Source organism: Cyprinus carpio, chromosome A11 (assembly GCF_018340385.1).
Source record: "Cyprinus carpio isolate SPL01 chromosome A11, ASM1834038v1, whole genome shotgun sequence".
NCBI classification, from domain to species: Eukaryota; Metazoa; Chordata; class Actinopteri; order Cypriniformes; family Cyprinidae; genus Cyprinus; species Cyprinus carpio.
In genome coordinates, this window is record NC_056582.1 from 18,441,106 (window position 1) to 18,459,478 (window position 18,373).

At 35.5% G+C, this 18,373-nt stretch overlaps 1 protein-coding gene across 3 annotated transcripts; it reads right to left on the minus strand.

Moving 5' to 3' along the window:
- Nucleotides 1–6,595: 6,595 nt before the first annotated feature.
- Nucleotides 6,596–16,303, minus strand: lims1 (LIM and senescent cell antigen-like domains 1). 3 transcript variants are annotated; one of them, XM_042766619.1, is made up of 11 exons: nucleotides 16,146–16,303; nucleotides 13,446–13,605; nucleotides 12,925–12,991; nucleotides 12,719–12,839; nucleotides 12,272–12,421; nucleotides 12,041–12,191; nucleotides 10,632–10,724; nucleotides 10,479–10,527; nucleotides 9,290–9,365; nucleotides 8,807–8,940; nucleotides 6,596–7,914 (listed from the first exon to the last, which is right to left on the minus strand). In XM_042766619.1, coding segments are annotated over exons 1-11 (1,032 nt in total). In that variant the 5' UTR covers nucleotides 16,175–16,303; the 3' UTR covers nucleotides 6,596–7,912. The 3 variants fall into 3 exon arrangements, with proteins under 3 accessions (XP_042622553.1, XP_042622554.1, XP_042622552.1); XM_042766620.1 differs by lacking the exon at nucleotides 8,807–8,940; XM_042766618.1 differs by lacking the exon at nucleotides 6,596–7,914 and having other exon boundaries at nucleotides 8,799–8,940.
- Nucleotides 16,304–18,373: the final 2,070 nt, after the last annotated feature.

Genomic DNA, 18,373 nt, shown 5'->3' on the forward strand with positions numbered 1-18,373 from the left:
CTATAGAAAAAGTTGTTGTGCATGTATATGCATGGGCTTTTTTTCATTAAAATATTTTCTGTCAATGGGGTAAATGTGTTTAAATGGAATCTTACAGCTTTGGTTAAAAAAGCAAAGGTCTGTATATGCTCATCTTCATTTTTCACTTCACAGCTCTAACCTAACGCCTGCTAATATACCAAGACATTACGTAAATGGCAGACTAGAGATGTTTAATAACTTCATCTAAATACAGCAAGGCAGGGAGTCTTCAATCAGGAGCCCAGTGATGACATTTAAACAGGCACCTGAGCAAATTAAACCCGGATAAGGTTAAGCTCTGTTAACAGCATCGCAATGTCAAAAAATCCTGCATAAAGTTACTTTCCCATGCCTCTTTTATTTGAGGTGGGATTCAGTGTGATGGCTCACAAAGCCAGGAGAGCTCTCACACTGTGCTCTGTCTGAAACGAATTATCTGCTTTTAGCTTACTAGGATTTGTAGACAGAGAGTACCGTGAGAGAAATGGGATACTGTCAGTGTGACCCCTTGGGGAGGGTTGTGAATTTGGTGCACTGTCGTCCCCTTATGTTCCTCAGAAGGCCTGGATGTTTTAGGTGCAGCAGTGCTGTCAGATCTTTCTAAACAAACCATTAACATGTGAAATTGATAACTCTGGATTATCATTTTTAACCCTGGTTTAACTTGTTCCATGCACATTTTAGGCATTTGGTGGATGCTTTATAGAGATATCAAGCTATTTTTTCCAGTATGTGTAGTCCCTGAAATAGAAACATTACAGGTAGTTTTTCATACAGTATTTTACCCAGGTGGTTATTAATCCCGGGTGGTCAGATTTTGAGATTTCACGATTTCATTCCACACGAGTTAACATTCTTATTTGTATTGTTAATTGACATTATTTGTAATTTTAATTGCACAAATACAGCATGCAACAAGCAGACAATCTGTTTAAGTAGTTCCATCTGTGAAAATGTTGCCACATAAATCCACTGTGGTTGTCTTGTGAAAACAAAGTAAAAAAAATAAAAATAAAAAAAATAAAGGAAATGGAGTATGTCGCTTTATGTATATATTCATTGTAGAGGAGCATGTCATTTTTAATTAATTAATTTGTTTGTTTGTTTATTTACCACAAAGGAGCATAGGCATATTTACTTATTGCAGAAGATTAATTATTAATTATTATTAATTTATATTTATTTATATATGTCAGTATTTATGATTATGACACATTTATTTATTGCAGAAGAGAATGTTATTTTTTATTATTATTATTAATTTATAGATTGATTGATGAGTTGATATTTCCCTCAGATGTTAAAAGCTAAACATACCAAATTAAAGCTTTTTGCATGATTGGTTGTTTGTCACATACTTTCCTGTAGCTCAAATAGTAGAACATTGTCATCAGTCTGATTCCCAAGGAATGCATGAACTGATAAAATGTATACTCTGAATGCAATGTACAGTATGTTGCTTTGGTTAAAAGCATCTTTTAATTAACAATTTAAACATTCATACCCTGCATACTGTATACCTTTATAACATCAAATCAACTAGAAACTTTAAAAGGACTTCATTACGCATTGATCAAATGTTGCCGTCCTTCTTGCAAAAGCCTTACAACTGTGAAATGTTGCATAACCCAATCTGTCTTAAAATATGGGGATAAAAAGACATTAATCCGGGGTTAAGATTCACTAGAATTAATAGAATCAACTGAGACATTCATATGGACCTCCATGATCAGAAATTTAATTTCCATGAGATTTCAATGCAGTGTTTTTAAATGACAAAACAACTAGAGGATCTTGACCTCCCAAATAATGTCCAAGTGTAGGTAACTGCCTTAATATATTTAATAATCTTAATTTAATATAAAAAAGAATATATTTAGGCAATATTACCTCCTTTGTGTCCACAAAACAGATGCTTTAGCATTATGTTACCACAGAAACTTCCTCAAAAGAAATTTGCCCAAAACTGAGCAAAACTTGCTTGTCACACTGATGAATGACGCAATTAAACATTGGCATCTTAAACTCACAACATCTAATTCACACACCACATTTCACAGGTTCATTGCATGCTGTAGATTTAATGCCATTCTTAGCTAAGATATCCGTGAAAGCATTTCCTTCCCGCCTTGTTCCTAAATCGTAAGAAAATAACCCAAAAAAATCAATAGGTAAAGTAATTTCACTTTAGTGACTTCCAATCAAACACCAACCCAAACAAAAACAACAATTTAACACCCAATTCACCAAACCAACAAACCACCAAATCCCATTTAGAATTCCCATTTAGATTCAGTTGGTTTCATCTTGGGGAGAGAGAGATCTGGCCTGATGGGACGTAGAAAAGAAGCAATGTCTAGAAATAGTGTTGGCACAAAGAATCGACTTATTTGTGGATAATTATGTCAATTATACAATTCTGAAATCCTGCTTCCTCTTTACCGCAATTGCTTGCGATGAAGATGTCTGGGTGCATTCGAAAAGCTCCACTTGAGAAAGTAAACCAGAAACCAGCAGCTCAGAGCACCTGCCATGATGGTACTCCTCTGAATATGCTTATTAAGAAGACAAAAAAATAGAAGATTTGACAAGTAGAAGATGTCTAGAACACTTCTCAGTCACATATGCTGGAGCATATGTTGAAGAGACGCCATTAATGCGAGAACACAATTTCCCTCTCTAAACTTTAGAGAAGAGAAAAGCAACTTTGATATCAGCCACGTTTAGGTCGAATGAGTGGGCTACCATAATTTTCCTCACCGGATCAATAATATTAATAAAAAAAATTAACTGGGCTATGTTTGGACAACCAGAAACCCGATAAGCATGGCTGCACCTGCATTTCCACACACAGATCCCCGGCTCTGCACTTGTCGCTTTCCTTTATCCACCCGGAAGGTTTTCTGTGTGTGACATATATTGACGTTTCCCATGCATACTGTCATCATGATAGATTTTCAGTCCTTTGCCATAACTCCCTTCAGTCCTGAACCTCATTGTTTCCATCAGTCTGTCTCTCTTTTCAGCCTTCTTTCTCTCTCATACAAACACAAATTGATCCAACACGTGCAGGAGTACCGAGTGTCTACACTAGTCAATCAATGCATCCTATCGTTGAATAACAAAGTCTAACAAGTTCGACTATTCCCACTCAGCATGAATAATTAAAGACGGCTACTGTTATGGACACAGGCTCTATATTTTCTTTCCTTATACTTTATTTGCACTAGAATCGGCCTCTGGGCACAGCATGATTTTACACATTGCAATCAACACACCGAATGCACTGCAGGCTCCACAACAAATATCTGGTTTGATGTAAATCCTTAATTAGCAGACACTATACACTTCTGGCCTCCAGCTAGCTGTATCACAGCCTATATTTCAAAAATGTAGTTAACATTTTTGTTATTGTGCTTTCATAAAGGCACAACATAATCAATGAACAGAGAGAGTAAAGTCTATTTGGCCCAGTGCGTCTCGATAAAAATTAAAGATGTTTATTAAAAGGCTGCTCAGTGAAGAAACAGTATAATGTCATAATGTAATAAGGATGAAACCACATATTTAAGATTGAAGGGATAAAGACCCAATATTATGAATATGCCTAAATATTATTTGGGAAATATTTTTTCTACTCATTATAGCACTATAGGGTATACTGTACTGATGTATTATTTACTAATTTATTTTCTTATTTTAACCAAACTTTATTTTCATTAATTATATCAAATTATTTATCATTCATTTATATATATAAAAAAACTTAAAATTTACTTTTAAATTGTAGATATAAAAATGATGGTAGCCCACTCATTCGATCTGAACACGGCTGATATCAAAGTTGTTATTCTCTTCACTAAAGATTAGAGAGGGAAATGTCATATATACTGTATATTAGCAATATCACACAAGTAGCTGTGAGATATGGCTGTCAGCACAGCAGGCTGAGAGCCTTATGTAATGACAGTGTGCCAATACACATCTCACAGCTACGAATGTGATATTGTGTTTATACTGAGATTTGAATCTGTGGCGGAAGGAAGTGGTTCTGCACAAACAAGGGTTTTAAAGACAATCCATTGTTGTTTTTCTTTTGAATTTACACACTCATGCCGTCGAACTGTTGTATAAATGCAATATCATTCATACTCGTAGCTGTGAGATATGGCTGTATATCGGCACACTGATTACCTATGGCTGATTTGCAGCTGTGCCGATACAGCCATATCTCATTGTTTCTCGTGTGATATGTAAGAAATAATTGATGTCACCACCTCTGGTGTGCATTATGTTTCTAATAATTCAACGGCCCGGAGTCAATTATTCCGCTTATACTACGCTTGTCATACCTCAAGACATTGATCAGATTATATATTTCAAGGCATTCGTCCGGTTTTTGTACTTAAAAGGCTTTTGTGAGTAGGATTAATTTCTTCCCCATCTCATCCAATGCCTCCATTACTATTTCCAAAACATCATTTTAGACCTAGTAACGGAGGCTTGAGCCGTTGATAATAGACCAATGCAGATATTAATGAAGTTATTAGACAGACAGTGTTGTTGTGGGTTTTGGTTATTGTGCTGGTGTAAGACCTTTGAAATAACAGAAATCATTTTCCCTGAAAATAATTGCACACTTAAAAACGTTCGTCAGCCAATCAGATTCAAGCATATAATGCCCATTTATAAAACGGTTAGTACCAGTCCTTGATTCTGATTGGTCAGTAGCTGTGTTTTATTCGCAATAAAGCACGGCTATGACCGTTTCACCCAACAGTTCTGTGTATCACTGTGCAACACCCCAGGGATGGGCGATACCACTTATTTTGTTTTCGATACGATACCGATAAAGGCCAGTATCGTCGATACCAATATGACACCCCCAGACTGAACTAGGGAATTTATTTAAATTATTAAATTTCTAAGAGTAATGGGTAATGATATCCACTTAACTTTATATTTGAAATGCATTTAAACATTCAATATGCCTTAATTGCAACTTATTAGGTTATATTTTTGTTTACACATGGTTAAAATATGTTTATTGTAGTGGAAACCAAGGAAATCTACAAATACTGGTTGAACTAGTATAACCATGGTTAATTTACATAAGGGACTGCCAGTGAAAGGCTGTTGCACACATAAAATGCAACCTTTTTATTCTGAAAGCATATGATTTACACTAATACTATAGAATAGAACATGATCAAAATTGGTCAATGGTTTCTTATTATACTTTTGGATAATTGCACAAAACTATGTAGGCTACCATTTCAATTGATTTATTGTGAAATAATTCAACATAATATGTTTTTTTTTTTCTGTCTCCTCATTTCTGGGCTGCCGTTCCCCCTTTTTTAATAAAATAAATAAATTTGGGAAACTTATGATACTTTTTTAATTCACTCAATTAACCTATAGGTTTTAATGTAAGCGAATATGTCTGAAATGTCATTTACCATAGCATATATGTAATTGAATAATATATATATTGAATTCTAAATACTGAGGAGGACAATGTCTGCGGAGTTCACAGCTCTGCCGTGTGACGTCATGTTTTGTTGAAGATTATCATTGAGGAAACTACTGTAACTTGTCAAATCCAGCCTCTTCAATTGCTCTCTTTGAGAACTTTTTGAATGTGTGTCCCATTGTTCTTTGTCATTTCCTTCTTTCGCTTCATTTGAAAGGACTCCACAAAAGAAGAGATGCTTTCAGGGAAAAGACGAATTGCTGGAGCACTTGAGAGCACAGAAATTAGCGCGCCTGAATGTAAATTACTGCCATTGTAAACGATGACAGAGGCGAGGCGACACCCAGATAATATTTTTCTACTGTTCTCACTTCTGCTATTGAACCGCAATAATGGAATCAGATGTATTGTTTCATTCGTACTTAGAAGCTCAGCAGAGGGTAAGACGGCAAATCTGTTCATCGGTTCAGTGACAGTGAGTAGTTGTTTATTCAATCCAATCCACCTCAGAGAGCGCTTATATGCTTTGCTTCTCTTTTCTGTTCTCCCAATCTTTTGAATGAAACAATTGAACCGTGTTGCACTTCCACTCAGTGTAATGCTAAAGTAAAACTAGAGAAGGAAGAGACCGAATATTGAAGATGTTAGAGGGGGACTGAGGGTCTTTTCCAAACGAAATGCAACTTTCAGCTAGAAGATTCTGTTCCAGTGTAGCAGCGCCACCTGGTGCCAAATTCCCAAAGAAGCGCCACCTCAAACGAATAATTCACTTAAAAGTGACACTTTAGTCATCATCAACAACCCCTTGTCGTTCCAAACTCGCCTGACTTTCTTTCCTATGTGAAACAAAATATGATATTGGTTTGTACTAAATGATGCATTGGTCTCTTATTTCATGGAGTTCAGATAACTTAGAATATTGCATGTGTTTTATAAACTCTTTTATGGCGCTTTTATAGGGATTTTTGCACCCATTACAATTTTACTATTGCGTTTTTGCATTTTATTGAAACGCAATATTTTATATATTGTTGACTGTACATCCATGTAGGTTGTTTAAATAAAAATATCTAGTAAAAGTTCGTTTTGCACAAGACATCAGAAATAGTGCATACTTTATAAATACATTTTGATGTTTCATACAGAACATAGTGGGGTTCATTATTTAAAAGCATAGTAATACATATTTTGCCAAAATGCAACATTCAATGAATGCAGACTGCCATTAAATAGTTTGCTATCACTTTAAAAATGTCTGTAAATTACAATGAAATGTCCGACTGTAAAAAAAAAAAGAAACCCTAGCAAATAGCTAAATGTATAATAAACAAAATATAATAATGTGAATTAATCTAAGTAGAAATGCAGTGAAGTTAAAACTTAAAATTTTAAAATGTATTTCATTCTTAAAAACAGATTATGAAATCAAGGAGAGCCTAACCATGTTTAAGTTCAGTCAATTGTTACAGAAATCATAAGTAATTGGTGTCAATGGAGATAAACAATACACAAGGCACAAGTTCATTAAATTTAGATATCATCAAAGGCATTTTTCTCCAGAACAATAAGACAGGCATGTCATAAAACGAAACTTTTAAAACAAAATGAAAAAGACGAAGATGTTATGATGCAAGACAGTCAACATAAACCTCTCTCCTCATACACCTCTCAGAAGATATATAAGTGGTCTAATATATTGCATATTTCGAGAACACAGTGAAGGCCTTAATAAAGCTAGATCATTTAAGCACTTTCAGTCGAGCGAAGAGTGTAGAGCTTGCCATGTTCCTCCAGGCTCATTACATCATGCATTAACTTTTGATCCCGTCTGACAGAAAAACGTGAGGCTTGAGCATGCATGAAATATCAAATACAACTCTCAGATCAATACATCAAAGGTCAGACACAGAAAGTGGTTCAGCCTTGAGAAAAAGCTGTGGCATTGCATATGAAGCAACAATGTGCTGAATAATTACTCTGAACAGCGTGAATACAAACTAGCATTATCTTTATAAACATGCAAGTACATATATATCAATAAACAATATAAAAGTATTTGTTTGGTTTTGGTTGCAGTGTGTTAAGACACAAGAAAATCTGTTGATGTAAGACCAAAGAAAATCTGCTGGCTACTTTCTGTCACAGAAAAATAAATGTAAAGTTTACGACAACATAGTAAGACACAAGTGACGACTAATCCAAGATCATAAGTAGTCCAGATTTAGTTTGGTCTCTGTTCATTCTTTAAGCACCATAGATGTAATATTGACCATCCTTTGGCTCCCCCTGTGGGCGGGGAGATCTACTTGCGGCCCACAGTCTCCGCCAGCTTCTTAAGTCTCTTCTTCAGCTCCAGAGGAAACTTCTCGTAACATTTCTTACACACCGGCTTCATGTCAAACTCCACAAACTTGTTCCTAAAACAATTAAAAAATTAAATAAAAATAAAAATAATAATAATAAATTGCAGCTAACTATATATATTTAAAAGAACAAAAATGTCAAAAGCACAAATAATAATAAATTGCAGCTAACTATATATATTTAAAAGAACAAAAATGTCAAAAGCACAAAATAAAATTACTTAAACTAAAATAATAACTGAAAATATTAAAATACAAGCTAATTCAAAATATAAAATTCTATGACAGAAGGTTACATACATTCATGTTTATCATAGGTGTTTATTTTTCATAAAAACTTAAAGGCAGTGTCATGCATTGGGTCTATGAGTGACCAAATGTGGGTTTAAAAAAAATAAATAAATAAACCTAAATAAAACATTAAGAAAATGAGAATGGTGAATTTAACAGTTATGCATCAATATCAAAATTCTTGTTGATAACAATAACCACATAATTGGCATTATGGCTGATAACCAATAAATGGCTGATTTTAATTTTTATTCGATTTTTACATTTTAATAACTACATTAAAAATGAAAGACAATTAATGACAAAGAAATCATTTGCTACAATTGAAGTGTAATGGACGTAATGAACATTTTATATTGATTTTGAACAGGTTTATTAAAATACTAGTGATTTCTAAGATTAAGTGAACATTAAATGATTGTAAATGTATATTTAGCCTCTATATTGGGGAAAACATGAGAAATGCATAATTGGGGGAAAATGAGAGTGCATAATTCAATAAGCAATAATAATAAAAAAAAATACAGGAAAGTTGGTACAGGAAAAAGTTGCTGAAAAAGAAATACATGGTGAGGCTGAAAACACTAACCAATGATAATGAACGAGTGAAGCAGATGAGCATGAAGAAGGAAAACGAGAGAAAAGGGTTACAGACAGACGGCGATGACTTTCTTTCGCCGTTCGCGAGAATCGCGTTCACGTTTAGCCAAACGCCGCTTCAGCTCTTCCGGCAGGCGTTCGTAACAGTGTTTACACACTGGCTTCAGGTCCACTTCCACAAACCTGTCCCTGCAGGGCCACCGTCAGGGACAATGAAAGATGAAAGCGGAGAAACAAGCGAAAAGGAGGAGAAATTGGATGGAAAATTGAAAGAGGAATGGGTTTGAAGCGGGAGAGAGGAAGAGAAATGAGCTAGTATTAGAGAGCGAAGGAGAGAATCGACTGGGACAGAAGTAGAGAATAAAATAGTTAGCTAGAGAGAAAAGTTAGTAATGATCCAAAGAAGAACATCACAGCAGCCCAGAGACCCAATTTAAAGACACTTCTGCACAAATTTAAACACAGCTACCGAACAGTCGCTAACAGAAAAGGGATAGATTGTGATATAGGATGAGTATGTATGTGTAAAATTACTTACTTGAGGGTGAGCTTGGTGTTACAAGTCGAGCACGAGAAGCAATTCACACACCAAGCCTTATTTAGAGCTGACACCACTGACAGAAAAGACAAAAACAACTTAACACAACTCATGACTGCAGTATCTATAGCCAAAACAACTGCATCGAAGCTTTAAAAACTAAAAACCAAAATCAAGTAAAATACAAATTACACCATAAACCAAAAAACAATCCATAATCAAATCTTCAGAATTTAGATTTTCAGAATGCATCGCGTTTCCTCTGGAATCGAATCTGAGCTTAGATTTTAACAGCAGATGGCGCTCTAATCTAGTTTTTATCCACACACTGCTCACGATCGAAGAGTGCAAACGCACTTGTGCCCGGCTGACCCTTTTTTAAATTAGCCTGACTGAAGAAAAGTCCGCCATTTTTGTGTGGCTGATTTTTGATATGAGGAGTGTGCAGTAGAAAATAAGGTAAATACAACTGCAGAGTCCGATCTCTTCCTGAACGCCCCCGAAAATTAGTCCTGACTGGCGTCTGCAGAGGATGCTTGTCAGTCTCAGCTGTCAATCAAAAAGTCACTCTCCGCCTCAGTTTTCATAGAGGACTGAAACTAAAACCAAACTTATTTTAAAAACGAACACCCTAACTTACGTCAGCCTGATAAAATCTACATCAAATGACATAAACCATGTTTGAAAACAAAATATTTAAAGTGAAATTTAATTAGTTAGTTTGTCCTACGTCCCATTAGATAACATGGAGAGGGCGGGGTTTATGACCTACACTGGGACCAGCCACCTGGGGGGCGATCGAAACACAATGGCTTCACTTTTGAGGACTAGTGTGGCACACTTGGTTCGGCTGAGTCATGTAATTTCACCTCAGCTTAGAATGCTTTTATGACGCGAGATTAATGTAAACACAGCCCACTGTGAACACCTTTGTAATTCGCTTCAGCCTTTTCATATTTTATGGAATTATTATTTTAGGTTCAAGTGTGTGTAAGGATTTGGAAACAAGCAGAGTACGGCTGTTTCTAAAGCATGCAGTGCCATCTGCTGTTCAAAACTAAGCTCAGAATCAATTCAAGAATGAATCACTAAAATTTCGGAAAATCTCAGAATCGATGCTGAATCATTTCTCGATTCGCGATGCATTGATTTATTTTCCCAGCCCTAACGTCAATTAAACAGTAATTACCGTCTCCTTCGATCACACGGTTGCAATGGTAACAAACATCACCAAACAGCTGCAAACAGACAGAACAGATGCTTTAGTGTCACATAAAAAGTTTCATTATTTTTTTTATTTTTTTTAAAAGGGACTTTGAAAGAGGAGTCAGGCATGTGTTACCTGGTTGTAGTGAGTCTCGCAGTAAGCAAGTCCTTTTCTCTCGTAATGACGATGTCCCAGGAAAGGCTTCTCGCACTTGGCACAGACAAAATGCTGTAGAGACAAACAAACACACAAGCTGTGAGCATGCAGTTCAACTACACACTACACCATTCAAGATTTTTAAAAATGTTTTAAAATAAGTGTTTTCTACTGTAATATATTTTTACATTTTCTGCAATGGTAAATCTGAATTCTCAGTCTTTAGTGTCACATGATCCTTCAGAAAACATTCTGAAATGCTTATTTGCTCAAGAAACATTTCTTCTTATAAATGTTGAAAACTGTGCTGCTTGATTGTGGAAACTGTGTTCTTTTTCCAGGATGCTTTGAACAGAACGGCATTTATTTGAAATACAGATCTTTTGTAAAATTCTAAATTTTTGATCAATTGCATCCTTATTCCCTAACGCATTCTCATTGAATAAAGGTGTTCGCTTCTTTAAAAGCCACATTATCCAGTCAAAACACACAGTGGACACCTAATGCTCACAACACAGAAAAAAAAAGTTTGTATAATATTGTGTTAATTAGTAATAATCAAATATTATTCAATTAGGTATATGACCATCACAATATCATCATTTCAAGAGTCGAAAACCATTTCAGTAGCACAGCAAACAATAATATGCTGTTTTTATTTTATTAAACGCACTCCTTTAAATAGACAATTAAATATCAATAAAATGTTACAAACAAATTAAATATGGCAATAGCATGAAACCTTCATTTTTCGCAATTTAAGTGTGTTTATTTTTCAAACAAATATTCAAGGAAGCAGAGACTAATAAAATAAAGAACAAATTACAAACAATAAAACAAACAGAACTAACACAAAGAAATAAATCTACTAAAATATGCTTGAAGATTAGTACTTAATTACTGAAGTATCCAAGTAAACATCCAGAAACTGTAATATCACTAATAAAAACAAAATTACCTGCTATGGTTTTCACTGCATGATTATTATGTAGTACACATTAATACACTGAACCGTTGCAGTTTACCTGCAGAGGGCTTATTCATGATACTAAAGTTAACCAGCTGAGAGCAGTGAGTGCTTCTCTTTTTCTTCTATATTATTGTTTGATTAATATTACATACATAATAGACCATGGCAGGTCTATTAGACTGCAAAGCCTCAAAAACAGAAACGATATCCTATGTCCAGATCTGCTTATATACACTTAAGACATAACCGACTGTGTTTGCCAATGCCGCCATTCTGACCAATAAACATATACAGTTGTTGTTGTTTTTTTTGTTTTTTTGTATCACCTAGCATCCCTATTTAAATATATATTCAGATATGTTATGGTGCACACACTGTATGAACTAATTTCTAAAAAATCAAAACAAAACGCACAGACCTCAACATGCCACTGTTTGCCCATGGCGTTGACCACACGGCCCTCGATAGGACGCCTGCAGGCTCCGCAGATCGGCACGCCCATCTTATCATGGCAGGGGAGGCAGTAGAGTTCCCCTTTTAGCTCACGAGCATCCGCGGTCAGCTCCTTACTGTAAAACACACAACCTTAAATTCACATCACTTCCAGTAAATGGACACAGCAGATGAAATCACTTAGTGCTGTACTGACCCGCAGTTACTGCAGTTGAAGTGGTCTGGATGGTAGGGGTCATTTTTGAAGATGAGGGGCTGTTCCTCGATGATGGCATGACACTTCTGACAGATGTACTTCCCGAGGCCCCGAGCTTTCTCACGGTTATGACACGGACGGCAGAGATGGCTGGAAAACACAGACATGTGCATATCAGCCAATCAGAACACTTGGATGGTGACCCATTTCCTGTTCATCCGTATTGACAGTTATTCATTCGGTCCCATATGCAACCAGTTGAGCTAAAGAACATCTCAAATGCATGATTCTGGTTTGCAGCCTAGGACTTAAAAAGTGTATTTAAGAATCAGAATTGCTTATGAGAACAAAGATAATCCATTTATGAAAGCTGATCATAGACCAACCGAACATATGCAGTCTGTCAGTCACATGTTCACGGTCACCCCTCATTGGCTGTAAACTCACCGGCCGGCATTCTTGACGAATCCAACATCGGCGAGCACGGCTTGGCAGATATCACAGCAGAAACAGTCAGGGTGCCAGCTGTTATTCATGGCCTTAATCACACGCCCAATTATAAACTCTCCTGCGGGAAAATGAGGGACACAATTCACAATTAGCACAGTCAATAACATCACCTGCTCGTATGTTTGTGCGTGTGCGTCTCTTACCACACTGGTGACAACAGGGAGCAAACAACATCTGGAAATCATGCTCACAGTATTTCCTTCCCTCAAACTATGGACAGAAGGGAGGACAATCAAACATAACATCAGCTCCAATGGGAATACATCTCAAAGTCAATCAACTGCTGACAAAACATACAGTAACTTCCAGAACTCAACACTTCAACCAATCCAAAAAAAACATTTAACTAAAAACAGCTTTCTCTCAAGTACTCAGGTAACGTAAATATAACTCAAAGCGTCAGAGAGGGTGGAAAACGGTCATGAATGTGTGTGTATGTGTATGTATATATACACACACACAAAAATTTATGTGTATGGATAATTTAAACAATTATTGTGTTATTTACTATATTTAATGTACGTTACTCAACAAATCTAACTAAGTTGTCCTTAAGGTTTTCCTATAATTTACTGAAAATCAAAACAAATGAAATGTATGGTATCAACCTTATAAATACTAGGCTTTAAGATTAAATGCGACATGACAGGTTTAATGCAAGTACCTCATAAAAGAGCCCTTCAGGAAACTGCTGGAAACACTGGGCACAGACGAAGCACTGTTCGTGATACAGCTCACCGTTGCTGTTGACGATCTTCTCCGCTGGGGCAAATCCGCTTTTACACCGTTCGCACGCGGCGTTTGCCAGGGCATTGGCCATGTTGCTGTTAGAAACATAACAAAGTCAAGAGAAGTGACTAGCAGGCAGCTACCAAGAGCTTATAGATGTAACATGGCATTACGAAGCCAGCTTTGGTTTATCTATGGTTAAAAAAAAATAAAAAGAAGTATACACAAGGGTCAGTTATATTATTAATATGTGTCTTTAGTAAGAATGCATTAAATTGACCAAAAGTGACCAAAAAAGCTGTTCTTTTGAACTTTCCATTCGTCAAAGAATCCTGAAAACAATGCATTATGGTTTCCACAAAAATATTAAGCAGCACGACTGATTTCAGCATTGATAATACATTTTTCTTCAGCATATTAGAATGATTTCTGAAGGATCATGGGACACTGAAGACTGGAGTAATGATGCGGAAAATTCAGCTTTGCATCACAGGAATAAATTACATTTTAAAATATATTACAGTAGAAATCACTTATTTTAAATTCTAATAATATTTCACAATATTTCTGTTTTTACTGTATTTTTGCTCAAATAAGGGACTTTTTTCAAAAACATTTAAAAATCGTATTGAATCTTCATTTTGCAATCCTCAGTTGTGCATGTGTCTCATTTTATATTATTAAACTGCATCATCACAGTATCTTATAATAATGTCATTTGCCATCCTACTCTTTTAAGTAATTCAAGGTGATGTTTCTCTATTCAAAAATCCCATGTAGCCTGTCTGGCACTTTGCAGGATATTAAGTTACTCCATTTAAGAGTGACCAGGCAAGATGGCAACCAATGTTTACATCACACAAACAGAATTAGCCTGGAGTGGCCTGTGGTTACTTGGCCAACAGTGATCTCAAATGACTCACTGATTCCATGCACAGACATTTCTCCCCCATGACATCACAGGTCATGTGGCTACTAGGGGACGGGGCGTCTTTACAGCTTCCCCTCATTCCCTTCACCGCTGTCATGGCGTTAAAGCAGACGGATGATTCCAAGGCTGTGTTCCCTAATATGGTGAAGTGAAGTTGAGCAGAGAAGATCTGCTTGTGTACTAACACACTGTAGATCTATAAATAGATCATTTGTGTGTTTGAGAGATGGAGATTGTTTTATGTCAGTTCTTATCATATGCAAGAGCTCACAGAGCAACAGTTGAGGTCTCACACTGCAGTGCGAGGAAGTGGGAGCTGTGCCATCTGTCTGTGTGTGTGTGTGTGGCGTGCTGAAGGCTTAAGTATGTCTGTAACACAGCATTTGTGTCTGTAAGTAAAATGACAGAATCAATTTAGGAAGCATATACAATGTGGTATTAAAGTTTGAAAACCTGAACAAACCATAAAAAAAAAAAAAAAAAAAAAAAATTGAAATATATGTCCATTTAGCATAAGTAAAATATATATATATATATATATATATATATATATATATATTGAACTTTTCACTCAAAATGTAATAAAAAAAAATTCTATCAGAGTATTGTTTTCACCAGCGTTCTCAAGACTTTAGAACCCCACTGCCATGCTAGTAAATATTTATCAAAATACTTAATCTGAATATTACACAGAATCTCATATTTACTGTATATATAATACAACTCAAAAGTGTGGAGATAAACTATATGATACATAATCTATAAGTTTCTTATGCTCACTAAGGCTGCATTTATATAACCAAAAATACAGAAAAAAAAAACATAATACTGTGAAATATTATTTCAATTTAAAATAACTGCTTTCTATTTTAATTTATTTTCAAATATAATTTATTCCTGTGATGCGAAGCTGAATTTTCAGCATCATTACTCCAGTCTTCAGTGTCACATGATCCTTCAGAAATCATTCTGTGCTGATTTGCTGCTCAATAAAAGTTATTATTATTATTAGTGTTGAAAAAAAAAAAAATTGTGCTGCTTAATTATTTTTTGTGGAAACCATTTTTTTCAGTATGAGTATAACATTCAAACGAACCGCATTTATCTGAAATAGTAATCTTTTGTAAAATTATAAATGCCTTTCAACTGTGAATTATACATTTCCATTAACTGTGAAATCAGGAAATAAGTTTTGATCAATTAAATGCATCCTTGAATAAAAATATTCATTTATTTCCAAATAAATAAATAAATAAAATGTTACTGACTCCACAGTTTCAACGGTAGTGTATATTTTGTATCAGTGAAACCGTATAGAGTCGTGTCCCTTTACACGTGATAGTTGTGAGTTTTAAGGAGCTTAACATCTCAGGAAGCAGATTATATCCACATTTCCCTGAGGACCTGACAGTCTGGGGGAGCATCTAGCTCAGGAATGTCTCCCAACAGCACAGACTACACACAACTCCACTGGGGAGGCTAATTAGCTTAGCATCCGCCCTCATCTAGCAGTCCATGATATTATAGTTATTCTCTCAATAATAAATATATACTTAACACTAGCAGTTAGGCAGAAAACAATCAGTTGGACGAAATAATAAAAAAATAATAAGGGTAATAAATTATTTATATATCTGATGCATCTTTGACTGGATATTTCTCCATAACAGCAACAATTAAAAATAAAAATCTATTTCATCGTACCTGCCCGTCATCTCTGACACCCCCAGCATCCCCTTCAACACAACTTATCCTGAGAGACGATTCCGATTCTATTCGACAGCATAAAACGCCCCTCGGATCTGTTGCTTTTCCACTTTTTTTCCTTCTCTCTGTGACAAAGATGTTTTCCTGAAAAAAAGAAAAAAAAAAAAAACCGGCCTGTCCACTCTCCTCGCGCTTCCGGGGAAGGTCACGTGCTGCTCGGCTGGACTTCTGATTGGTTACTTTGATCAACTCCACAGCTATGCAGAACTTTCAAACTTTATTTGCCCACTATATATCATATCATATATTTTTTTCTTTTTTGAATAGTGGTAGTTAAATTGTCATTCGTCAATTTAAATGTCATTTGTCAAATAAGAAATATCAGAAACAGTAAGTGCTAAATAATCAAGTGTTATATTTTATATAATACACTCAGTCACAGTTCGCTAAACTTTTGTAAACTGACTACACAAAAAAAATGTGAAGCCAAGACATCTAAGAAATTCACATGCATTAACTGTATATTAAAAAATACGCTGATCACATGGTAAGCACTGAATAGGAGCCCTCTTGTGGTTGTTTTGCGTTAGTGAAAGCGGATGAACAGAGTGGACAGGCTAGAGTCGACATTAGAAATGAGCTACACACTTCCTCTGACGTCACCACGGTTTAACTCACTTCTATCGAACAGAGACTTATATGGCATTGATGCGTGGTAGCGCTAAACCCAATCAATTAAAGTAAGAATCCCCAGCCTACGGTTCTGTAAACTTCTTCCATCTCATTTGGAAAACAGTTTAATTTAGTCAAATATACACAGCCTATAGCGTCAACATGCATTGTGAAAAGCTACATTTTGAAAGTATGTTGCCGTTATATTGCATATCCACCACACGAGGACGCTGTTGGAAAAAAATGAAGACAAAATAACTTGCATACAGTAAATGTGAGAAAATACATCTGTGGTTTCTGTTAGGACACCTGTGTAAAATGAAGGTAAGCTGAAACTTAATGAAAAACTCAATAAGACTGCTATATGGTAACAATAATTAAAAGCATAAAAAATAATAGATTTAATTACAATATAGTATTATGATCACAAAATATTTTCTATTTCGTGTGTGTGTGTGTGTGTGTGTGTGTGTGTGAGAGAGAGAGAGAGAGAGAGAGTATTTTTTATGTAGACTATATGCTATGATAACAATAAGCCAATGCATTTGAAATATTAATGAATTTTTAGTATAGTATTATAATCAAAATATTTATTTTCAAGTTTTTTTTTTTTTTATTATTATTTTTTTATGAATGCAGTCCACAAAAACATTGACAATCAATCAAGGCATAGAGTATAGAAGAGATGCGGGTGGATCAATATAATATTATCAATATAAGTTCTTTGGTCAAGGTGAGAAACAGAAACAGCATTGATAGGCTATACTTGAGAGAGAGAGAGAGAGAGAGAGAGAGAGAGAGAGCCAGTGTTTATTATTGTGCCTGGATAAAGAACAGCTGTAACTAATCTTTCTGTGATGGTTTCTAAGCTATAATCTTGTACGCAAAAGCTGTTACTAGATTTCGAATCTCACATTCATCCATTATAATTTTTTGGCCTCTGGGTGCTGCCCTTTAGTCTGAATTCATCACCTCCAGGGTGTCGTTGTCATGGAAACACATGGATGCACAAAGGTCCATCTGAAGTTTTGGGTAAGAGAAATGCACGATTCCCTGATTAACATTCAGAGTTACATAAAGACGATATAATCACCAGCAGGCCTGATCGAACATGACGAAGTGATGTGAGATAAACAGATTCATAACGCTGTTCATCTTAACATCATCCCTGCTTTAGAAGAGTGTTGAAAGAGACAATCATTCATTAAGTGGAACTTAAAGACTAAAGTTATAAAAGCAATAACATTGTGATTTGTAAGCACATATTCATAAGTGCATGCCAGCAGTCACTTTTATGATTTCTTGGTATGTCAGTCCTTGTCGAGTTTGCTTTCTGAGATTTGAATGAAATAAGCAACTGTGTTCTGGCATGTGCATGATAAGCTCCCAGCAGATGGGTTTTACACTTCACATGGCAGTGATAAGGATGCTTGTGGTACAGAATATAGACATGAATAAGGATCTCTTCATGAGTGTTTTTCAAGTCAACTGTATGGGTGAAAAATCTATATTGACATGACAAAGAATCTTAAATGCATCCATTACAGAATTGA